This window comes from Lagopus muta, chromosome Z (genome assembly GCF_023343835.1).
Source record: "Lagopus muta isolate bLagMut1 chromosome Z, bLagMut1 primary, whole genome shotgun sequence".
Lineage (NCBI taxonomy): Eukaryota > Metazoa > Chordata > Aves > Galliformes > Phasianidae > Lagopus > Lagopus muta.
Genome location: NC_064472.1, coordinates 23753489 through 23777215, shown reverse-complemented (window position 1 = coordinate 23777215; position 23727 = coordinate 23753489). Strand labels below are relative to the sequence as shown.

General features: G+C 35.9%; 1 protein-coding gene across 2 annotated transcripts in view; it reads right to left on the bottom strand.

Annotated features, from left to right (window-relative positions):
* AP3B1 (adaptor related protein complex 3 subunit beta 1) overlaps window positions 1-23727 on the bottom strand; it is a 159957-nt gene that overhangs the window by 72030 nt on the left and 64200 nt on the right. For both annotated transcript variants that reach the window (XM_048932545.1, XM_048932544.1), the window contains exons 8-14: window positions 20374-20535; window positions 18050-18147; window positions 15535-15589; window positions 15386-15457; window positions 12181-12243; window positions 11138-11270; window positions 6613-6722 (exon numbers count right to left, since the gene is read on the bottom strand). In XM_048932545.1, coding sequence (XP_048788502.1) covers window positions 6613-6722; window positions 11138-11270; window positions 12181-12243; window positions 15386-15457; window positions 15535-15589; window positions 18050-18147; window positions 20374-20535 — 693 coding nt within the window. The remainder of the gene's footprint in view (window positions 1-6612; window positions 6723-11137; window positions 11271-12180; window positions 12244-15385; window positions 15458-15534; window positions 15590-18049; window positions 18148-20373; window positions 20536-23727) is intronic.

The window sequence follows — 23727 nt, the reverse complement described above, 5'->3', positions numbered from 1 at the left end:
GATTCATTTGGGGTCAAAATCACACAATATTTTCAGAGTTCTTTTTCCCTGCTTAAGACTGCCCGTCTTCAAACATGTAATATCAAATGCATGATCCTGCAGCCATTGTTTCCAGAGTTCAAAACAGCAAACAAGAAATGAAGCCACTTCTAGACCTTCATTGCCTTTTCCAGTATAGCATAAGTAGGGACCTTGAATCAACAAAAATGCTGAAAATAATACCTTAATTATTCAGCCCTGCTCTGTATTGTTCTCTAAAGCAAACAGTATGGCAAATTACTTTGCCTTATGTTTTATTCTATACGCCCTGAGCAAGTCGTTAAGTGCTCTTCTGAAGCTGCAGTACAAAAAGGCAGTTTCTACAGCCATTTTAACCCATTATCTGTCTGGAAGAAAATAAATAAACAGTTTTAAAAAAAAGTATACACATATATATTTGTAATTTAAAAAAAATTAGAAAAACAACTTACAGCAGGTAGTTGCAGCAATTAGAGAAAAACATCTACAAAGGTTTTACAGATTATTCTAAATAGCACATTTCAAAAAGCTCTTGTTATTCCATTCTATGCTCATTACACAATATATGAGCCTAAATCACAACTTAAAATTACTAGTTCTGGTCATCTACATTTGCCAGAAAACAAGTTGATATTCAAACAGATTGTAAATGGAATTAGAAATGGAAAGAGGGATAACTTTGATGAGGCAATGCCAGATGTCAGTACAAAGAAAAGATACATAAGTAAGCTCCTCCTGTGTTTACCTGGTTGAATTAGTCTAACCAAACTATGTTAAAACTTAATTCAGGTTAAAACTGCCAGTACTTGTTCTTATACAAATTCTGAATCATGTGCAATCTGAAAGAAAATTATTTGTGAAAATGAATGAACATCATTATTATGTGACGAAAGAATATTCTATAATATTTTGAAAAAGCCCCTCAGCAACATCTTTGTAAATCTTGATCCTTTATGAGGCTGGAAGGCTTTTCCTTGGGTAAAAAAAAGGACTAGAAAATATAAAATACAGAAAAGCAGTTACAACCATCAGTTGTTCCCCAGGACCATCTCAGTGAAGACATGCTGCTCAACAGCTCTGCAAATAAGTGAGAAAAGTATCTAGAAAGCTGACCAAGACTGCTGACAGTAAGTTATTCAATGTAATGTAAACTAAAACAGAGCCTGAAGAGTTGAAGGTGAGTCATTCGTCGCACTTAAGAATTTATGCAGGCAGCCTTGGTACATTAATATCAGAACTTTAGAAAAAAAATCCTACAAAATACTGACAAAAGTCCAAACTTTTTCTAGATCAGAGTATCTCTGGATTACAAGCAACTCTATAGCTCTTTGGAGATACTAACTCAATGCTCAGTAGAAACTGAAAGGCAGAAAACACTATGAAAGGTAAAAAAAAATATAAATAATATATGTCATTAAATTAAATTTCTTTATATTCTGATTATTGTGGGCAACTTCTGGTCACCCCACTTCAAAAATCACTGGAATGAGAAAAAACAAACAGAAAAAAAAAGGCTTATCAAAAGATACAAAATACAAGAAGAGGTTTAGATTACTGAACATGGCAACATGGATAGCAAACATAGATCTTTGCCTGGGTACACCTGAGGTACAAGTCTAAAGTAAAAATGAGAACATAAAAAAAGAAAAAGAAGAAAGATAAGAAATCTTTTTAATATGTAAGAAACATCAGTTTAAGGGTGAACTGAAACAGACACAGACCTCAAGTTTTATCCTAAATGAAAGTGATTGTTAACAAGAGCTCTGTATTTTTTAATTGAACTTCCTACCATTCCTTATAGTTAGGTAATACTTAGGTTACTATCCATCCTGTCATTTTCTAAATGGCTTCTGAAGAATCCTCCACAGGAATGAGTAAATTGCAGATTGGAAGACCTGAACAAAACACTATTATGGAAAATTTTTAGGCATCTTGTCACGGAAAATCAAAGATAGCAACATTAATGCAACAAATTCATGCACCAGCCCCAAATGTCACTTCATCCAGTTTCCACCAAATTTGTTTATTTTAGTGGCTAGGTGTTCACCATTTACCTAATCTGAAGTATGGTAAAAAAAATCAAGTAGATATTTTTTACCTTACACATTTGTCTTTAACTGCTTATAGACATGTTCATTCTTTCTGCTGTTTTACATAGTACTAAACTTACATTAAATTAAACTCTAAGTGGCACCAAAGAATTTCTTTGTTCACACTCGCCTACTCACTACTTACTTTCAAGCTCACCTAAGATTATGTTTGATGGATTTGGACACCTTGATCAACAGCAACTTGAACACGAGTCAGCAACGTGTCCTGGCAGCCAAAAGGACCATCTGTACCTTGCTGTACACCAGCACCGCCAGTGGGCAAGGGGAGAGATTCTTCCATTCCGCTCTGTTCTAGTGCAGTGCCACCCTGAGCACTGCGTGCAGTAGAAGAATCACAGAATAGCTGGGGTTGGAAGCAGTCTCAGAGCTCACCCAGTCCAAGTTCCTGCCATGAGCAGGACTGCCAGCCACCTGCTCAGGCTGCCCAGGGCCCCATTCAACCTGGTTGCTGAACACCTCCAGGTATGGGGCATCTACAACTTCTCTGGGCAGTTTGTGCCAGTGCCTCACTGCCCTCTGAGTAACCAATTTCTTTCTAATATCTAAACTAAATCTCCCCACTTTTAGTTTAAAGCCATTCCCCTTTGTCTATCGCTGTGAGGAGTGACTCTGTGAAGCCCCTGGGTGTGCTCAGTACAGAGCAGAGGAGCTGAGGGCAGCCCTCATGGCGGCACAGGGAGCAGAGGGCAGCGGTGAGCTGTGCTCTCTGTGACAGTGACAGAACGAGGGAACGCATGGAGCTGTGCCAGGGGAGGGGCGGCTGGGGGCTGGGGACAGGGTCTGCATCAGAGGGTGGTGGGCATGGAACGGGCTGCACAGGGCAATGGGCACAGCACCAAGACTGTCCAAATTCAAGAAGCATTTGAACAGTGCTCTGAGACATAGGGTCCTGTGTGGGACCAGGAATCGGACTTGATGATCCTTGTTGATCCTTCAGGATATTCTCTGATTCTACAAAAATAAACCTCTGTTTAAAATACACCTCTACAAAAGTGTGTGTACTTGCATATACGTATATATTTCCTTCTGTGTTAACTAAATGTTAAGAAATCTTGCTTCGCATTTTTATGTTGTGAACAAAAACTGAGGCAACTATGTTGTAAACTCACATTTTAAAATGCACATGCAAATCTAGGGAATTTCCATAATGCTTCATTAAATAATGAAATTTAAAATTCAGATCCTCAGTAGTTATCACACTACCTTTTTCCCAATAAGAAGCAGGGTTCAGATTCAGATTTTGATTTTTGATCTATTTCTCTTACAGCTCTGTTCTCCTATACCACCATCTCCTGTTATTCTGTACAGCTTCATTACTGTAGATTGTTAGTATATCTCACAGTAGTTCAAGTATTGCATGTTCTTCTGTTTTGTCCTTAATCAAATTAAAAAAGCATCATTAAAAAAAATCCCTGTATTTAAAATGAAATATTTACACCAAAGTATTAATTTTGTGAAATAAATATTAGCTACAAAAAGATTAAAATGTTAAATGGGGTACTTAAGAAACACCTATTTTATCTTGTATAATAAACACATGATAGTAAGAATACAAATGCATTTGGAGAAGTGTCAGAAAATGAGTACAATAAAATTACCCTCAATTTATGAGATTGTAATTATTAATAAAATCATTGTTCATATTTTCTGAAAGCACAAGTGATTATTATGATTGTTATAAAGTAGCTAATACTTGTTTGATATTTAATTGGCAACAGTATCTCAACTTCTTTATATTCTAGAGATGAACAACCCAATGCAATTACATTACATCTACTTAATTATGATGTTTGATTGTCAGTTGTTAAGTATATGTTCTATTGGCCAAAGATTTATTTGTTTAGTCTGTTGAGTAAGTATGGATGGAGAAAATCACATGTCCTTCTTTCAAACTTTCCCAAATATGAAAAATAGACAATTCATTCATTCATTTAGAAACTATTTACTGTTCAATCATCAATAAACACATAATTATATGGAACAGAACTATCTCATTTTTAGCATCTATAGAAGAATAATAATTGAGAGATTAAATTTTGATATCCTTGGGATATGATGTAATAGGTAGTTAATTACGTTCAGTCCTACACTGCAATTTAGAATAGAACGATGAATGTTTTATCAATAACTGGAACTGCAAGGAGAGTCTGACTAGTAAATACCAATATACCTTAACTTCAGTTTAGTCAAAGGATAGGTAATAGTAAAACAGATGTTACTGTTAAGTGCCTCAAAGATTAAAAAAACAGAAGTGTGACTAATATAAGCATTTCATCACTCATTCAGAAGTGCATTTGGTGTCATGGAAAGATAAGGTGATTTGGTAGTGTCCTGGCTCCATAATAGTGTGCTGTGTTTTGAAATTTAGGATGAAATCAGTATAGACAGCAATGGTAGAAGTAACCACAGAAGGGTTAGAAATGTATGCTATGCCACCACGTGAAACTATTTCGGGCCTTGAAAAGCAAGTCTTAAGGCAACATGGCATCCCTGAAAGAATTTATCCATCATAAGGACTCACTTTCAAAAAGAAACTCTTAGACACCAGGGCCAAAAGGCACAGCTTTGAGTGGGTATATCACATCCTGTACCGTGCACCAGCATGTAGCATGTAGGAAAATCAAACAACTATGCTGGGAGCAAAGTCTGCTGGGACATCCAAACACTGTGATACACATTTAGGAAAGGCCACCTGGTTAGTCAACAGTAGGGAATCTGCCAAGGGATGTATCCCTGTCCAGTTAAAACTGGAGAAGGGGAGAAAGCTCCTGGAATGCACATAAAAATGCTCTGGGAAAGAGTCTGGGTTATTCTTGACTAAGGCAAAGGCAGACTCATTCAGAGCGTTGTTTTTGCTCAAGGACTTGGGTGTACTTGGTGGGTAATGTGGAAATATAACATGGACTTCAAGGAAATAGTGATAACACTGTGGTAGTGCAAGTTCTTAGCTACAAAGAACTGCTTCTCAATGCAGTCACCACTATTAGCTATGAATTTACACCAGTGAAGAGCACGCATGCTGCGCATGTAAAAATCTCCACCAGCAGCAGTTACTCTCTGCTGTCATCTATGGCACAGCAACACAAGGTAATGCAATACTGTCAGAAAGATTCACCTCTACTACCCTGCCACCAACTTTCCAGAGCATCCCTCATTAATAATGCTGTATGCCACTGCTATTATAGTTGCTTTATCCCATATCAAAGGTATTACAGTAAGTCACCCAGATTAATGAAGAATGAATTTTGATGGAAATGAGCATAACTGATGGCATGAGGAAGGTGCAGTTTTGACTGGAACCAGAGCTGGCTTCAGCATGCAACACTTCAACACCACATACTATCTCTCCAGCCCTGGAGGTCTAATGTGACTGATGCAGTCCAAAGTTATGGGCTAGAAGAATTCAATGGACTTCATAGAGAGATGGTCTGTAGACTAAGGAAATTACACCTGTCTGTATATATCAAAGAACAGGAGGGTGGTGATAATTCGAAAGTGTGGGACATAAGCATGATATAAATGATACAGAATTAAGGGTGGATATTGTTCTGGTTTGAGCTGAGACAAAGTTAGTTTTCTTCATGGTAGCTGGTATGATGCTCTGGTTTGGATTTGTGAAGGAAATATTGCTATAGCATACTAAATCAATATTTTATTTGTTGCTGAGCAGCACTTATAGCAAGAACCATTCTGATTCTCATGCAGCTCTGCTAGAGAGAATGCTGCAGGGGGACACAACCAGAACAGCAGAGCCAAATTGACTACAGGGATACTCAATTCCATATGTTATCAAGCTCAGTAGTAAAACTGTGAGAAGCCAGAGAGGATATCATTGCTCAGGGAGTCACTGGGTATTGGTCAGCTGGTGGTGAGAAACAATACACTGCAAAATTTGTTTGCTTCATTTTTATCTTCCCTTTATTTCTTATTAAACTGTCCTTATCTCAGCCCACAGGTTCTTGCACTTTTAAGTATTCTCTCCTATCGCACCAGAGAGGGAAACAGAAGGGAAGGGTGTGCATGAACAGCTGGGTGGTGCTTAGCTGCCTGCCAGGTTAAACCACAACCTGGGTATGTTTGTATATAAGTGGGTATGGAAAAAGATCACTGGGACAATAAGCTGAAAATCCTCAAGATCAGTGTTACCTTGCCCTTATTTTTATTTCAACTTACCCACTTGTGCTCTAGAAGCTAACAGATTTGATCTTGGCCTGAGGGTACTAGCAATTATCAGTATTTCAGTATTTTTTTTCAAAGAAGCCCCCAGGTTTCAAATTGATGCCATTTAATAGCTCCTATTTCTTCTTCTTCCTTAAAATTGAGTAAAATAATAATTTATAAAGTAAAAAAAAAATTAAAAATTGTTCCTACTTCTCTTATACATCCATTTCCATTCACGGTCCAAATTCAAAAGAAATGGTCTCATTTTTATCAGTCAGTTAAGAAAATCTTACTCTATCAGACACCACACACAAATACTCACTGTAATGTTATCCAAGAGTTTGGCCATATGCTTAATTATTTCACCATGGTGTGCTGGCTGGGTTTGCAGCAGTTTCTTAATGACAACAACACTTTCAGCAACTACAATTTCTGTTTAAGACAAAACAAATTATTATTTTTAAAAGCATTTATGAAGAAGAAAAAGTCATAAACAATGAATTGTAAAAGATGCAAAAGGCTTTCAAAATATGTTCTGCAGAACAGAATATTTGGTAACAAATATGTAAACCACTCCACTAAGTAATATGAAGTTTGGCTTCTACAAGAAAGTTTTAGGCAGCTAAAAGGACAGAGCCATATTCTAAATGTAAAAATATCAACCTACCACATACTTTCTCTGAAACTGCCTTTTAGTAAAGCTGCTTGCATTTTTCATTTTCAAATTGACAAACAGAAAGTTTGTCACCTACACATATTGTAAATAATTTAGTATCTGTATTAAAAATGCAAGTAATTCACAGAAATGTACAATGTTAGCAAAGATAGCTTACCCTTAAAATAGAGAAACAGCTAAACATTCATTTTGCACTTTTTCACATACTATATGCCCTCTGTCAAGTCTGTAACCTAATTTCTATTACACTGAAAGAAAACTTCTAAATACATAAGCCATTTTAAGATTTATGTCAAAGTCACGACTTGGACTTCCTAACTACTGTACCAAGTAGACCACAGTCTAACTTGTATGAAATGTGCAACTTTTGAAGCTGAAAAAAAAATCCCCACTGGTGCAAAATAAAGCTTTTATGCAAGAATAAAGTGTTAAGGAAGGACACAAAAAAAAGATGAAGTCAAACATAACCAAAGCTGAATGCAAAATAAAAAGACTACTGCAAGAGTTCGAAGTTATTCTAGTTTCCATTTATATTACAAATGGGAGAATGGGAGTAACTATTTTTCCTACAGTATCAGTGTTTAAAATAAAGAAAGTATACAACAACCATTCCTTAAATTTCATAGAAGTATTTCTACAGCTGAATAGTTAAACTGACACTTGGACCACTCACTCAGAAATTAAACAAGATGAAATTACAAAAAAGCAGTATGCAGAAGAAATCTCTAATTTTTATTACTACTGCTTAGAAAGAAAACTTCTTTACAGGGGAGTTATTCAAAAGCTCTGAATATGTATCGTTACACTACAAACCTTAAATTATACCTTGCAGCTTTTTATGTCATCCTTTATTTGACATGTTATCTCAGCCACTTGGAGTGGGAGATACTGGTATGACAACCTCCACCACTGAGTGTTCATATTACTTAACAGAGAAAAAGAATGGCTAAGAAAAGTAAGATTGTAACCAAAAGTCTGAAGTGGACATGAAGTCATTATTAAAAACATTTGCTGACAGTGTAGTATTGATCATGATGAACTGTAAGTGCAATATACGACGTATCAACGTAGGAACATCTTGCGTGTGCAGATGTAAATTTAGAGAACTGTATGCACATGGTTCATTTTACCAAAAAAAGAAAGTACAAACAAAAGCAAAATGTATTCATATTAGAATAAAGACTGACATAACCCAGAAAAGAAAGGCTCTTCAAGGCTTGCTTTGTGCAAGCCTTGATTTGTGTAGAATCCCAAAAATAAGTGTGAAATGTAATACATGTATTTAGTCAAGGACATGTATTTAGTCAACAACAGTTTCTACATCATGTACGTAAAATCAGAGAACAATGGATGTAAGAGGTGAAATTATTGACATTCTGAACAACCATTAAGAAAATTAAAATTGTAACTCTACTAGAATTATGTAAGAAAAAGTGCGTATAAGACAATGATGAATGAACCAAAAAATCATGAAATAAGAATACATTATCTTATATCTAAAGAATCACAAAAAGTATACCAAAATCTTAAAACAATGACTGAGTGTATCAGAAAAGGTGATTAAGAATAACATTGCAATAAAAGGAAACTACAGGAAGGATCAGCAACTTTTCAGAAGCCCTACTAAAATTACAAGTCATAGTTAAAATTTTAGTATGTTAACTGATAGCTTTCTACAATTCCTAAGCAATATGGAAATAGTTACATTGAGTAGGAAAATCTCTGAATACCTTGGAGCTTAACAACTTCTTAAAAACCTAATATACATTATATGATAGGTTATTAGATGTTCTATACTATACATAGAAAACTATGAGTTAATTGCTATCATGGAAACGAGGTGGGACAAATTACACAACTGGAATACTTTGATTGAGGGCTACAAGCTTTTTAGAATGGATAGGCAGGGCAGGAGGGGTATGGAAGCTGCCTTCCTAAGATAAGTGGGTAGATTGTAAAGAACTGCCTCTAAAAACAGCCTCAATGAAGTTGAGAGTTGAGATTAGGGATCAGAACAAAACTCAGCCTGTGGTCTGAGTCTACCACAGGCTGCCTGCACTAGCAGGCTCTCATTTTGATGGGTGATTTTAACCAGCGGTTTATCTGCTAGGCAAGCAACATGGTGGGTTGCATGAAATCCAGGAGACTTAGGAGTTTATTGCAGGTAACTTTCTGGCAAACCTCTGGTTGTTCCAGGAATTAGGGGATGGGACTGTCCTCGGGGACAAAGGAACATCTGTCAGCTCTTTAAGTACACTTTCGTGGGAGCACAAGAGCTCTCCATCCCCCAGAACAAGAAATCAAACGGAAGAAGCAGGAAAGAGACATGGCTGGGAAAGGACCAGGTGGTTAAACTGAGGCAAAAGAAGGAAAGGTGCGAGTGGTGGAAGCAGGGAAGGGTGGCCTGGGAAGAACACATACATGACATTTGGACAGGCAGAAATGAGCTCAGGAAAGTCAGTGTGCACAGAGAACTTGAGGAGGGACAAGAAAAATAATAAGAAGGAATTCTACATGTACATTGGTCAGAAGAGATGGTCAAGGACAGAACAGTCCCTTGTAAGTGAGAAGAGAGAAACGGCTACAGTGGACATGGAGAAGGCTGAGGTACTCAACAAGTTCTTTGCCTCATCTACAGTAAAACAATTTGCTGTCTGTCAGGTTCAAAAGATCTTTTGCAGCCTTTCAAAATAATAAGCACAAGAAGATAATAGTAGGATAGAAGGATGATAGTAAGATTCCAGAGGTCTCTCAAGACCTTCAGAGGTATTTTTTAGATTATTACTTAGAATCAGTAATCTTGTTGGGACATATTTTTATATTCATGCACATTCATGCTTGAACATATATGTACTACACTTACGTAGAATGTGTATGAAATACACAATGAGTTATTTTGAAGAAACTCATATGTTGAGAAGTTATAATTAAAAAAAAAAAGCATATTCTTCTATTGTTCTTATCCAAGTTCCTTATCAGCAAAAAGAAAAAAACAAACAAACAAAAAAACAACAAAGCAAGAAGGTGTGTTGCAACACAGCATGGGAAGGTACTTTAAACAATGCATAACCAGAATAGCAGAGGGATGTAAGGTCCAGAGCAACAGGAAATGAAAGTTACTTAGATTAGAAGTATCAAGCAGTACACTGATGCCCCTCAGAAATTTCTAAAACAAGATGAAGCAGAAGAGAAGAAGGGCTTGTAGTGTATAAAACAAGAAAAAGCCTTGAGTGCATCTCTGGGTTACACTGGTAGAACTATACTCTACCAAAGCACTGTACCTAATACAGGCCTTCTTAAGATTACCAGGAAAAATACGTCCAGTAAATATGAAGAGGAATTAATGCTGCTTGTAAAAGCTCAGAGCAGGTCACACCACTGTTTTGAGCACAATTCTGATAAATCTGTAGCATCCCCAAAATCATGCTTCTCCTCCTTCCTAACATTATTATATTCGATTACGTCTGTGCCAACACTATTTCTGATATTTAGCAATAGCCATGTCGACTTCACATTTTACAATAATCTTCTGATTCTCTTATTGACCTCCTTCCGTGTAATATTCCTTGGTAACTAGTAAGAATATACAATATCATCAGGTATTGATTTACAGTGCTCAACTTTACATGATTCTTGTTGTTTTCCTTAGTGGCTGGCAACTACATGTTACTATAAAAAATAACAGAAGGCTGAATAATAAGATCAAGCGAAATTTGGGACTTACACTAAAACTATTTAATACATTTTTCCAGCTAGGCATTGATGCACTAAAAAGCCATTCCAAGCTTTCAGCACCCTCTACAGGCTTACTGCTTTGATGCAGCTAAACACATAATAGCAAAATTTTTACTATCATCTGATAATCACAACAATACAGTTTAGTAATTAACAGTATTTTGAGGAAAAACAAAAAAACACAACATGTAAGCTTATAATTTCAGGCAACAAGGAATTAATTTTACTAACAAAAAGGAAAACAAATATTCAGTGATTATAGGGGCATTTTGAAGTGTTTCATACAAGAAACACCAAAGTTACTATTTTTATCCAGCCATATGAGTTGAATTTTATACAAGTTTCCATGCATGTTATTACATTATCTACTCTGAGCCATTTCCATTAAGAAAAGGTTTCAAGCCATTCCACCACTCAGATGGAACGTTTAACTTACCATCCCTGTTGGACAGCAAACATACGAGGCCGTTAAGGCATGTGTCAGTCACTTCAGTGATGTTAGTTGCACATCTGCCTATTGCCTGAATTGTAGCTGCAGCAAACTGTTTATCTTGGCTTTTCACGTAAGTCTAGAGAAATAGAGTTTTCATTAGTCTATACACAAGTGTCATGGTTTTGTATCAACAGGAAACTTATGATATATCCTCAAAAGACAAACATACTATGTAATACATTCAATCTAGAAAGCACATGAGGTTTTACTTGTTCACTTGTTCACTGTCACTTCCAGAAGACATTTTCTTGCCTGCTTTGGTCACTCATAGTCATGGGAACCTCTGATTTCAAGGAAGCTAGTGGCTAGGGGCAATTAGCCAAAAACAGCAATTAGTTTGCTTGCAAGGTTAGAGGAGTTGATGAGCTTTCTCTTCAGAGAAGTTTCAGTTCATTTAATCAGAAGCATGTGTGAAACAACGAGTAACCTACCTGCCTATGCCAGAAAACTGCAGCCAGAAAACTGAAGCAATGAAACTAGATGTCATATAGCAAAGAGTAAAGAAAGAAGAACACATACAGTTTCACTTTTTTCACACGTGTTTCACATGCAGAACATCTTACTGATACATACTTATCTACTGAGGTAATACTACTTTATCAGGTGACTCATAGAAATGAGGCTTGGTAATTAATGCAAATGATCAAATATTACTCAAATTAAGGCAATATTTTCTAGTGATTTAAAGAATCAGTCAAGTTAGTAGAATATATTTTTAAAAATTTTGAATGGTTGAGTTCTTCTCAATTTTTTTTTTTAAGCTGCAAAGAGTGAGAAACAACACACTGAAACTCCTTTTCAAACATAAAAGGTTCCATTATCCATTATGATACAAGACAGTTTAATTTCAATTTCAAGAACACTTTATTCTGGAAATGATTTTAACTTGAAAATAAATAGGACTAAGACTCTACTTGAAACTTTCAATAATGGCAACTAGCCAACAGAAAGCGTTTCTTTTCAAAAGAATACACTTTTGCACAAACCTGAAATTCTCGAAGCAAAGTTGATATGTTGGCTTCGTTTGCTAAATTTGTCATGATTTCGAGCTAAGAGAAAAAAATATACATTAAAACCTAAAAAATTATAAAAGCAGCAACACATGCATACAATACTTTTATTGCATATAAATACAAGAAAATACTATTAAACACACTACTTGGAACTCAATAGAGTATACTGCTGTTCAGTATAAAGCAATAGCAACACTGCACTCAGGAGGAACATTCTTTTTTCAAGTACCTGCAAGGTTTTGAAATGACTCTTGGGTTCAGTGATGCATTCTTTAACTCTAGTTTTACAGTGTTGCATTGCATATTGAATAGCTCTGAAACACTTCTGGCAGTATCAATTCTTATCTTATACCACAGGCTTTAGCTTATAAAAACTATCTAACACTGTAAGAAGAAATAATGAAAAGCACAATTGCAGCTAAGGGAAATAAATGCAATGCCTATTATTTTCAGATGAACTGCTGTGAAGGACTTTTAACTTGAGAAACAAACAGCTAACATCCATGACAATATTTAGATCTCAATTAACAGAATCAGACCCTGTTCCCAGTGAACAAGAGGATACACAATACCTGGCATACGCCATTAAAACATTATGCTACCACTGTGTTCTAACTTTGAAGGCAGAATTCCAATAACATTTGAATGAAGTAAGCTAAAGAAAAAGAAATTGAAAGCCATATCTCACAAATTTGTTGGTATTTTTTTGAGTTGGATGCACCAGGTTAAGGATATATACTTGATATAATCCTGCATTTCAAGAGCAAATTGGTGAGACCTCTCACCACAAATCCACATGAAAGTGGATTTATAAATAATTGATTTATAAATAATTGATTGAAAGACAGGAGCAGACTGAAAATTATTATTTTTACAGAACAGGAAGGCTATCAATGGAATCCCAGAATTAAATTTGTTGACTTTTTGCTTTTCAGTGTGGTGGTAAGAAGAGAGGAATCATCAGTTTACTGCTGGCATTACAGCAGAAAATTTTTCTACAAAAACTATAGGCAAAGGTTGACTAAGAAAAGCTGCACTGACTAGTTTATAAAATGAGAAATTCAACGCAGATGAATGCACAGTAATGTTTAAAAAGTGAGAGAAAACTTTACAGAGAATGATAGATTATGAGCCAATTACTAAAAATTATAATTTGTGGGTAGAAGAGATAATTCCTTGAAAACATCAGCTTAATGCTAAGTAGTGGTCAAAGAAGCAAACTTCATGTTCAAAAAGAAACAAAGAAGCAATCAAAGCAAGGCAATACAGTAGATGAATTCCAGGTCTCCATATATCTGAAGTACTGCTTGAGAGGTATCTTAAGAAATAATTTTTTTAAAAAGTATTATTCTTTTTCAATTATGTACCAGTGCAATATGACATAGAATTTTCAGCTAGCAATAAAGAATTGAGATGGAGAGAAAGAAAAGAGCACAATTTCTCTTTCTCCAGCTCTTTTTTACTGCATTATCTTTTTTTAAAAGAAACTACTAAATGTCAATAAAAAATCTGTACTTAAACACAAATGCCTCTGACAAACTAAAACAAAATGAGGCACATAGCAGTAGAAAATGCTTAACTGTTGTTTTGTCAAGGACTTAAAATCTATTAAAGACCAAAAATACAGACAACAAGATTAAAACAGCCTAACATACGCACTAAGATGTGGCATTTGAGGAAAGCCTAAAATACACAGGTCATTCCAAAAGTAATGCCTCTTATTTATTTCCATGGAAACTACAGCAGATACAAAGAGTACAATAACAACGTTTGATAGAGCAAAATTTTAGCTACAAAACACTGTTTTTCAACACAGTCTTCACTATTAGCTATGCATTTTCACCAGTGATGAACAAGAGCCTGCATGCCATGCTCATAATAGTTTGCACCAGCAGAGGTGACCCACTGTCACTGTCACCACTGGTGAAACAGCAATCACAGCCTCTCTGCTCTGATACCCACTGTTTGGTCTCCGCACACATTAAGCAACAGTTCACAAATGTCAAATAAGACAGATCTCCTAGAAAAAGTCCAGTGGAGGACAATGAAGATTAGGAGCCTGGAACATCTCCCATATGAGGAAAGGCTGAAAGACCTGGGACTCTTCAGTGTGGAAAGGAGAAGGCTGAGAGGAAATCTCCTAACTAAACATCTAATAAATATCTAAAGTGTGGGAATCAAGTCAGTGGGGTGGACTCTTTTCATTGGCAAGCAGCAATAGTACAAAGGACAACAGGCAGAAACCGTAACACAGGAAGTTCCTTATAGATGCAAGGAAGAACTTCTTTACAGTGAGGGTGATGGAGCACTGGAACAGGCTGCCCAGGGAGGCTGTGAAGTCTCCTCCTCTGGAGATATTCAAGATCTACCTAGACGCCTACCTGTGCAACTTATTGTAGGAATGTGCTTTAGCAGGGAGCTTAGACTCAGTGATGGTGTCCCTTCCAACACCTACCATTTTGTGATTCTGTGATTCAGTGGATGGCATTATTTCTGCATTGAGGAATTCAATAACAAACCTTTGCCTCATTTGTGCTTTCATGTCAGATGCCGTTCTGTCAGACTGCCCCTCTGCTGCCATCTGTCACACAGCAACATAATGCAATGGAATGCTGGTGGGAACTACTGCTGTACCAGCAGCATCTGCCTCTGATGTTGTGCACCAACAACACTGAACAGGATGCATTACTTTCAGAGCAACCCTCATACTTATGTTAAAAGTTGACCTCAAAGGGAACTTGATTCTCGGACACTGTCCCATATTTGACTCCCATTTCTTTTGGTAAAACAGATTTAAACTCTTTTTAATCAAATAGTATTAATAACAGTGTGATTTCACTTCTCTTTATATGAGATTTTTCCTATTAAGAAAACAATCAAACTCTAAATATTTTAATGGCTATTTAAAAAAAAAACAAACAATGTTCTCCACTGAATTGTACCAAAAGATATGGTGGAAAACACTGTCCTCTTGCTGCCTATAACAAAAGAATTTCCAAATAGCCTGACAACTCTGAAGGACATCTACGGACTTAAATAAAAGCAACAACTCTATACTTAGTGAAAAAAATGAATAGCACAGAATGATGTCTGTTACAGCAGCACATGAAAACTTTACTTTTTTGTTCCAAACAGTGATTTGTCCAGTAATATACAGGTGATTTTTATTTTAACTCACCTTCAGAGTTTTAATCATTGTTGGATCCGTTGATCTAACATAGAAACTCTTCAGATAAGGTTCAAACATGCCCTGGAAAATAGAACATATGTAAGTAGTTTGCCTGAGTTCAATATAATGCAATTCCAAAAATTCTAAATATGGTTTACCTTTCTCTGAATTGACATAGTGGCAATATTTTGCAGAACAATATACTGCACTTCCCTAGAATTGAACAGAGAAACAGATGTTATTCCGTAGAATTATATATTACTTGACACAAACACATAAAGAAAAAGTAGATTGGAAATTGCCAACTATTATGAGATGATTATTTGTTTCACATTCTAGAATCTCCAAACATAGCTCACGAAATCCTTCCATTTTGTTCACTATGACAAAAGGATCAGAATGGTATAGCTGAGAATTGGAAAGATACGGACTACTATCTGTAGAGTACAAATTACTGCATTAGTTACAATGGCAGCTAATGCTTGAACAACCAGTAAGAATTAGGTAAACATTTCTTTGTCTTGAAAAATTTTCCGTTAATTCTCAAAAAGGGCTTAGCCTGCCAGTCACATTCAATACATGCTAACAGACTCACAAACCTATCAAAAAACAGCACTTCAACATTACAGACTTTGTAGACAACAGAACTATATAATATTCTAAACAAAAAGATAAAACAGGAGGACATTCTGATTAATATGTTCACTTACAACCCTCAGAAGGAGCAAACAAGAAGAAATCGGGATGATTGTTTAAAGATTTTAAACTACAATTTCTGTACCAATCATTTAAAGACCACGTGAAAATTCACATGCATATTTTTTTAAACTAGTGCTGAAATTCTTTTGTGATGCAAATGAACTTAATAAAGAAATTATCCGTTATCTCCTTTTATACAAAAATACATAATAGCCCTGCAGTAATTACAGTTGTAGCTTATGAAGACAGGTAATAATGCACAAGTATACAACATATTTTAAACTTAATTGTAGGTAATTCTTACATAGGTACTTGGAAACAGTCAACCTCATGTGACATAAATGTGATTCATGTGATACAAAATGCTCTTCCAAGTATTTATATACCCTTCACAGAATCACAGAAAGCAATCATAAAATCATAGAATGGCCCAGGTTGAAAAAGACCACAGAGATCATCTAGTTTCAACCCCCCTGCTATGTGCAGGATCACCAACCACCAGACCAGACTGCTCAGAGCCACATCCAGCCTGGCCTTGAATGCCTCCAGGGATGGGGCATCCACAACCTCCTTGGGCAACCTCGTGCATCACCACACTCTAAGTAAAGAACTTCCTAATATTTAACCTAAACCTCCCCTGTCTCAGTTTAAAACCACTCCCCCTTGTCCTATCACTATCCACTCATATTAACAGCCATTCTCCCTCCTGTTCATACACCCCCTTCCAACCTTTCTAGATTATAACTCCATTTGGCATTATTATTATTATTATTATTATCATCATCATCATCATCACCATCACCATCATCATACTGGACATTAATTTAAAGGCCGCAGGCTAAGGACAATCAACAAAAGCTTATTTCAGGGTTGCTCTGATAGCAAAAGTATTTCTCTTAGACTGGTGACAGAGAACAGCCAAGTCATTCAATATGAATATCAGAACACTAAAGGCATATTAGGTGCTATCTATGGAAAGCAGTGACTTCTCATTTGAGGAAATCTGAGTATAAATGAAGAGTAAACAAACTGCAAAAGGAGAGGGAGGTGATTGTCCCCTCTACTTGGCTCCTGTGAGCCCCATCTGCAGTACTGTGTCCAGGCCTGGGGCCCCAGTACTACAGGAAGGACGTGGAGCTCTTGGAGCGGGTCCGGAGGAGGGCCACTAAGATGGTCAGAGGGCTGGAGCACCTCTCCTGTGAAGAAAGGCAAAGGGAACTGGGCTTGTCTAGCTTGGAGAAGAGAAGGCTCTGGGGAGACCTCACTGTGGCCTTCTAGTATTTTAAAAAAGCGTGTAAACAGGAGGGAGAATGGCTGTTTACAAGGTACATGGAACATGTAAAGATGGTACATGGAGGATGGTAAAATCAAACTTTTAGTTATACTGAATGAAATATAAACTGGTTCTTTAAAAGCAGTCCAAGGTTTAAGAAAACAGAGGATTCCACAGTACCAGACAGTAATTTAATAAGTGTCTCCCAGTTTCTCTGTCAACAATACATCAAAGTACAGTGAAGAAGAAGAAAAAAAAAAAACCTTCTGAAGTCTTTTTTGAGTGCCAAAGCAAGACAGTAAAACAACACAATTACATTTCGAGTAACTTCCAGTAATTGGAAAAAACAAAACAAAAAAAACCAAAACCACAAATTACCTAAGCTGATTAGTTTGTACCATCTTTCTTTGAATGCTCATTAGGCAGCCATGATTCTTCTAAGACAGTCATAATTAAGAATAAAACACTTATGATAATGAATGATCACTGGAAGTAATACTGAAAGTGATGGGGTTACATATAAAGATTCTCACTCACAAAGTAAAAAACCAGCATTTTACATGACAATCTTAAAATAACATACTAGTAGCACAGGAGTTATATTTACACATAAAGCTATGACTAAAGAGGTATGCACTAAAAATGTGTATCTACCTAAAGCTCTCATAAAAAAGTACAGATGGCAATTTGACTTGACTTACCTATTACTACGGAGTAAACGCACCAATGATTTAGAAATAATACCAGCTTCAGATTTTGGTGCCAAATGCCAGTAAAGCTGTGCAACTGCCATTACCACCTAAAAGAAGCACGTTCAAAACAGCATATTAACTCAAAATTTTGACTCATACATTTGCTTCACACTTGCAGACCTACCAGGTATGCAAAGTCCATACCTACATTTTTTGAAATCAGCAAAGCAGACTAGGGTAGAAACATGGGGAGAAGGATATTTTTATTCCTGACAGTGAAAGCTAAGAAGTACCTGTTATTCCTCCCAGTATTTATTACATAGTATAATACACCTTCTAGAGGAAGACGGACAAAGAGTAAGAAATGGAACTAAGTAATTCAAATGTAATCATACCAATATCATTGTTAATAATCCTGTACTGCTAACATTATATCTACTAGTTAAAGAGGAAATAATGTGCGTTTGTTTTGATTCAGTTTTAAAAAAACTTCTGCAAATCTTGTGCTTTTATTTTTATTAAATACAGGTCCAAGATTACTCGTTCTTTAGCTTCTACTAAAAAACTTCCCTTTCATTATTCTATCATTAATTTATTAAATGGCAGTTGCCTTTACTACTGTTTTCTAAAATCCAATTGAAAGTATGAATTATAGCAGCAGACCAAATAGAAAAAAGTTGAAGACTGACATAACCAACTTAAAACAGGTAATATACATCATACACCAATTAATAATTCATGTCATAACCTTCCCTACAATACCGTAAAGGTAAATTTTCTTAATCTAAACTAAACAAATCACAGAAAGGAAAGTCAAAATAAAAACTGTTATGACAGTTGATTTGATATCTTAAATATTAAAATCTATTAGAGAAAAATTATTATTAATAAACAGTAAAAATTGATACAAATCTGAGAAGAGAAAATAAGTGAAATATTTTTAGCAGAATGCTACAGTGCTGCTTTATTACTGAGAATAATCTAAAGTCAAAGAGAAAGCAGTCTATTTAATTGCTGGTAAATTCTGTGAATATTAAAAAATGATGTAATAGCAGCAATTCAAAGAATCAAGATTTCATTTGATAAACTGCATTTAAACACCTCAATTTAGTATAGCAAACTTCAAGATAAAAAATCTTAGAATCAGTACTGTACTTATACAGCTGTATACTGTACAAGTATACAAGTACTGTATAATATAAGTATATAAGTATAACATATATAAGTATATAAGTAACTTATACTTATATAAACTACTTATATAACTTATATAAGTAAATAAGTATAACATATAAGTACACAAGTACAAGTATACAAGTACTGTACTTGTACAGCTTACTGTACTACAAATATGAAGAAAGTGGTTTATGGACTATGAAAGATAAGCAGCTTTTATGGAGTGTGTAAGAAAAGAATCTGAAACTATTCTCAATTCATTTTGATGACAAATATATCTAACACAGCTGTTCTTTGTATAAGATGAGGAAGTATCACATAGATGTACAACAGCAAAAGGCTGTGGTCTAATACAATTGTTATTGTAAAACTGCATTCAATTTGTTTCCAGAGTTTGCTGACAGATTACAAACAATTTTGAAAAGCGTTAGACATTACTTGGAGTCTAGAAATGTGATTCAGGGAAGAAAGAAAAACTCAATCACTTCAGTAGCTCAAGAAGAGGTTAGAAAAAGACTTCATCATGGCACAGGATTTTTGGGTTTTTGGGTTTTTTTTTGTGATAACACTGGAAAAGTCTTCCAAAACAACCTAGCCTTGAATAATGAGACAAATTGAATTTAGAAGTAAAGTTTAACATCACAGTGTTTCGCCATCAACACATCTCCTTCTGGTCCTAAAAATTTACCTGCAGATTAAAACTTCTGGTATAGAGAGGATTCTGTAATTGTGATGCCACATCTACCCTGGCATCCTGCCAAAATACCAACTCAAGAATATGGCTGGGCATTACAAGGAATTGAGGCATGTAACTGTCTACTCAAAGGAAAGTACCACTTGATGAATCACCAGCAACTACGATTTTCTTTGCGAATCTGTATCACCAAAACTTGAACTGAGATTTTCTCACATTTTCTCCAGCATTTTGCCTGTCATTAAAGTTGAGCATGCAAAACATTCCGTTCTCAAGTTTTGCTTAAAAGTTAAGCTAATTTCAAAGAAAAAAGAACAGCTATTCTATTCCTATAGAAGTTACTACGTAGTATTACACTGCTTAACATAAGGAGGAGTAAATTTGAAAGTTCATACTGTCATGTTTTGTAGAACACAGATATTTAGTATTTTAACATTTTATCTAAAAAAAGAATTTGTCATACAGCAGCATTTCGGCTTTGAAGCAAGGGCTTTGTATTTCGTAACAGCAGCCTGTGATCTGGATCCATAGTGTAGGTCTTCTTAACTTTCTGATCCTTTTCTTTCTGTTCTTCATCAGATTCATAGAAATTGTTTTCATTATACTCTTCTTCAGCATTTTCATCCTACCAAAAGATAAAATGTGAAATATATGCATGGAATATTTGCATCAACAAATTATATTAATTGAAAAAGTAATACACAACAATATACAACACAACAATGTAACAGGAGTTACATTAAATAAAAAAAAAAAAAAGGAAAAGAAAAGAAGTCATTATAGACTTCTAGACTTGTATATGACATTATATGACTACAACAGGACATTCAATTTCTAGTGGCAGGTTGTTGGAGGAAGGAGGAATGGACAGATAGTAGTGGTTGATTCTATGGATGACCTTGATAGAACACATTCTTTTGAAATGTAATTCTTACTAGAACAGTTGTTACCATTGAATAGTTGTAGCACAACCGAATTGAAAGCCATAACAGAAACTTACCCATGAGAGCATCAGAGAACTAGCAGAAAAGGCAGAATTCTTATCTCTAACATTACACATAATATGTAAAATATAAGAGGTTCAGAGGATGCCCAAATAACTAAAGGGTTACAAAAATACTAACAAAGCTAGTACAATCATATACTGTAATGTAGGTGATCAATTCTATGAAAACATCCTTCTCAGAATAGACATCCACAATATTCAACGCTATGAAAGTTTTCATAATTTTTCACAGTTAGAGGCTGCGGAAACCACTTAGATTCATGTGCATCATCACTCCCCTATCTTTTTTATCACTCTTTGTCACCAGAATAGCAAGCTAAAAGAGATAGCATCACTGCGGCCAGTTATTTATTTATATTACAAGAAGCTAGCTTATATCAGAATCGTTAAATCACAGAATAATAGAATGGTTTGGGTTGGAAGGGACCTTAATAAATGTCCAATTCATGATCCCCCTCCACAGGCAGGGTTGCCACCCACCAGATCATGTTGCTCACAGCCCCATCCAACCTGGCCTTTGACATTTCTGGGAACAGGGAATCTGGGCAGCCTGTTCCATCCCCTCATCAGTGTCTGAGTAAAGAATTTCTTCCTAACTAACCTAACACTCCCCTCTTTAAGGTTAAAAATCATTCTCCCTTGTTCTATCACTATCAGACCATGTAAAAAGACAATCTTGATCTCTCTCCTGCTGATGAGCTCCCTTTTAAGTACTGGAAGGTTACAATGAGGTTTCTTCAGAGCCTTCTCTTCAGGCTGAACAAGCCAAACTACATGAGCCCATATTTGAAAGGAGAGGTGCTCAGCCTTTTGATCATCCTTGTGGCCCTGCTTTGGACCTATTCCAACAGCTCTATGTTCTTCTTGTCCTGGGGATTCCAGATCTGGACACAGCACTCCAGATGGGGCCTCGCAAAGGCATAGTACAATGGGACAATCACCTCCCTCTCTCTGCTGCCCATCCCTCTTTTGATGCAGCCTGGGATACTGTTGGACATCTGGGCTACAAGTGCACACTTCTGGCTCATGGCAAGCTTTTCAGCCACCAGAGCCCAACTATAATTGTTCTGCCCTGCTTTCTCTCACGTCTTTATCAAAGCCTATTTAAGGCATTGATAAGACAGGCCGCACCTACTGCAGATCAATTGTCTTGGGACAATGTTTTGGCTGTTACTGAGCAATGGATGCACGCCTTGGGCCAGTCTGCTAGAAGAGGCAGAGCTGCTCCACAGTGGCATGGGGAAGGGGTGGGTCCTGGGCCAAATGCTGCCTATGCGGAGACACCTGGTATAGTATTATCCAACCATACACAGTTATTAAACTCCAGTTGTTTTTTGAGGATTATTTAAGTCACGTATTCAATTGCTCATTTTTAAAAAACAATTACTTTTGAGACAAATCCTTTAAATTATTGCTGGAGGTAGAAGAGAAATCAAAAGGGAGTAGAGGAATTGCTAGAAATGAACGTAAAGTCTTACTTATTATCTCTTCAGCAAACTAGGCTAGGAAAACTTTGAAACTTGTCTTTATGCAGTCATCAAGACCATAGGTAGTAAAAAACTCTATAAAAGTGGGTGTGGAAAAGAGATAACTTACAGTTTTCATTTCATTTTATTAAAATTTGAAAGAACACTGAAAATAAATTGTCCTTTACATTTCTTCTCATTTTAATAGGTGATGTCAACAGTGCCCTCAATGTTTTGCAGAAGACCTAGCAAGCATTTAGCTGCTATATTTCTCATGCAAAACCAACTGAGGTGATTCAGTTCGTTCATTTCTCTACCTGTGTATCTTTGTGATAGACATCCTTCTAAACTAACAATTCAAAATGCTTAATCAATAGTACTGATTACTGAATTCCTTCCCTTTTCTACAGGACAAAGCAGCTTCAAAGCAAAATTCCTGATCTCAATGCATCTCACCATACTGAAGAAACCAAGCTTCCTTTAACTGAAAGATAACCCAGTCTTCATTGATTCAGCCATCAGTATCCCTACTAACAGGCACACACATCAGTGCTATTGAACTCAACAGAAATATATAGTTGGAAAGAGTATTTAACTCTTTAATCACTGCTGTAAAGAAAGAGCTTGAGCTCTTGCATTTGCAATTTTTGTAAATTATTTGTAAATAATTTTGTTGGTTAGAAAGAGTATCTTTTCTGAAAACATTTTTAATTTCAATCCCTTCAGAATGTTTGTATCTTATCACTTTTTTCATATCCTCACGGGAGTATTAATGTGGTCTTTTCTCATAGTTACTATTTATTGCCACCTCAGAATTCCTATTTTTTCATATTTGTTGAAATATGAAGTAATTATGTTCCAGACAGAAGACGATGATGCCACATAGGGAAATAAGTTTAATGAAGTGTAATTCATTAACATAAAGTTGAAGTCTAAATTAGTCAGAATTTGTAATCACACAAGGACCTTATTAAAACAAAGAGAATAATACTGCAAGATTTTCACATTAACATGAAAATGAAAGCAAAACATTACATAAAGGAGCCATGAGACTGAAAGACAGACACCTGCAGGCTTATTGTGTATAAGAACTGCTGTGTCAAATTCTATTAATTATCCCAGACACAGACAGCTCTTACATGCATCCGTGAAAACATTCAGTCACTAGCAACTCCTTAAGCCTCAACCTGAACTGCTGACTATACTTACTGTCAGAAGGAGAGAATTCATTTTTTAAAAGTCTGCATTTACCTGAATAATAAGATTTTTTTATGCGTTGGTTTTTATCTGACTTGAACAAAGTTTGATTTATAATTTCTGCAGTACCAGCCAAACTTCATTTTTT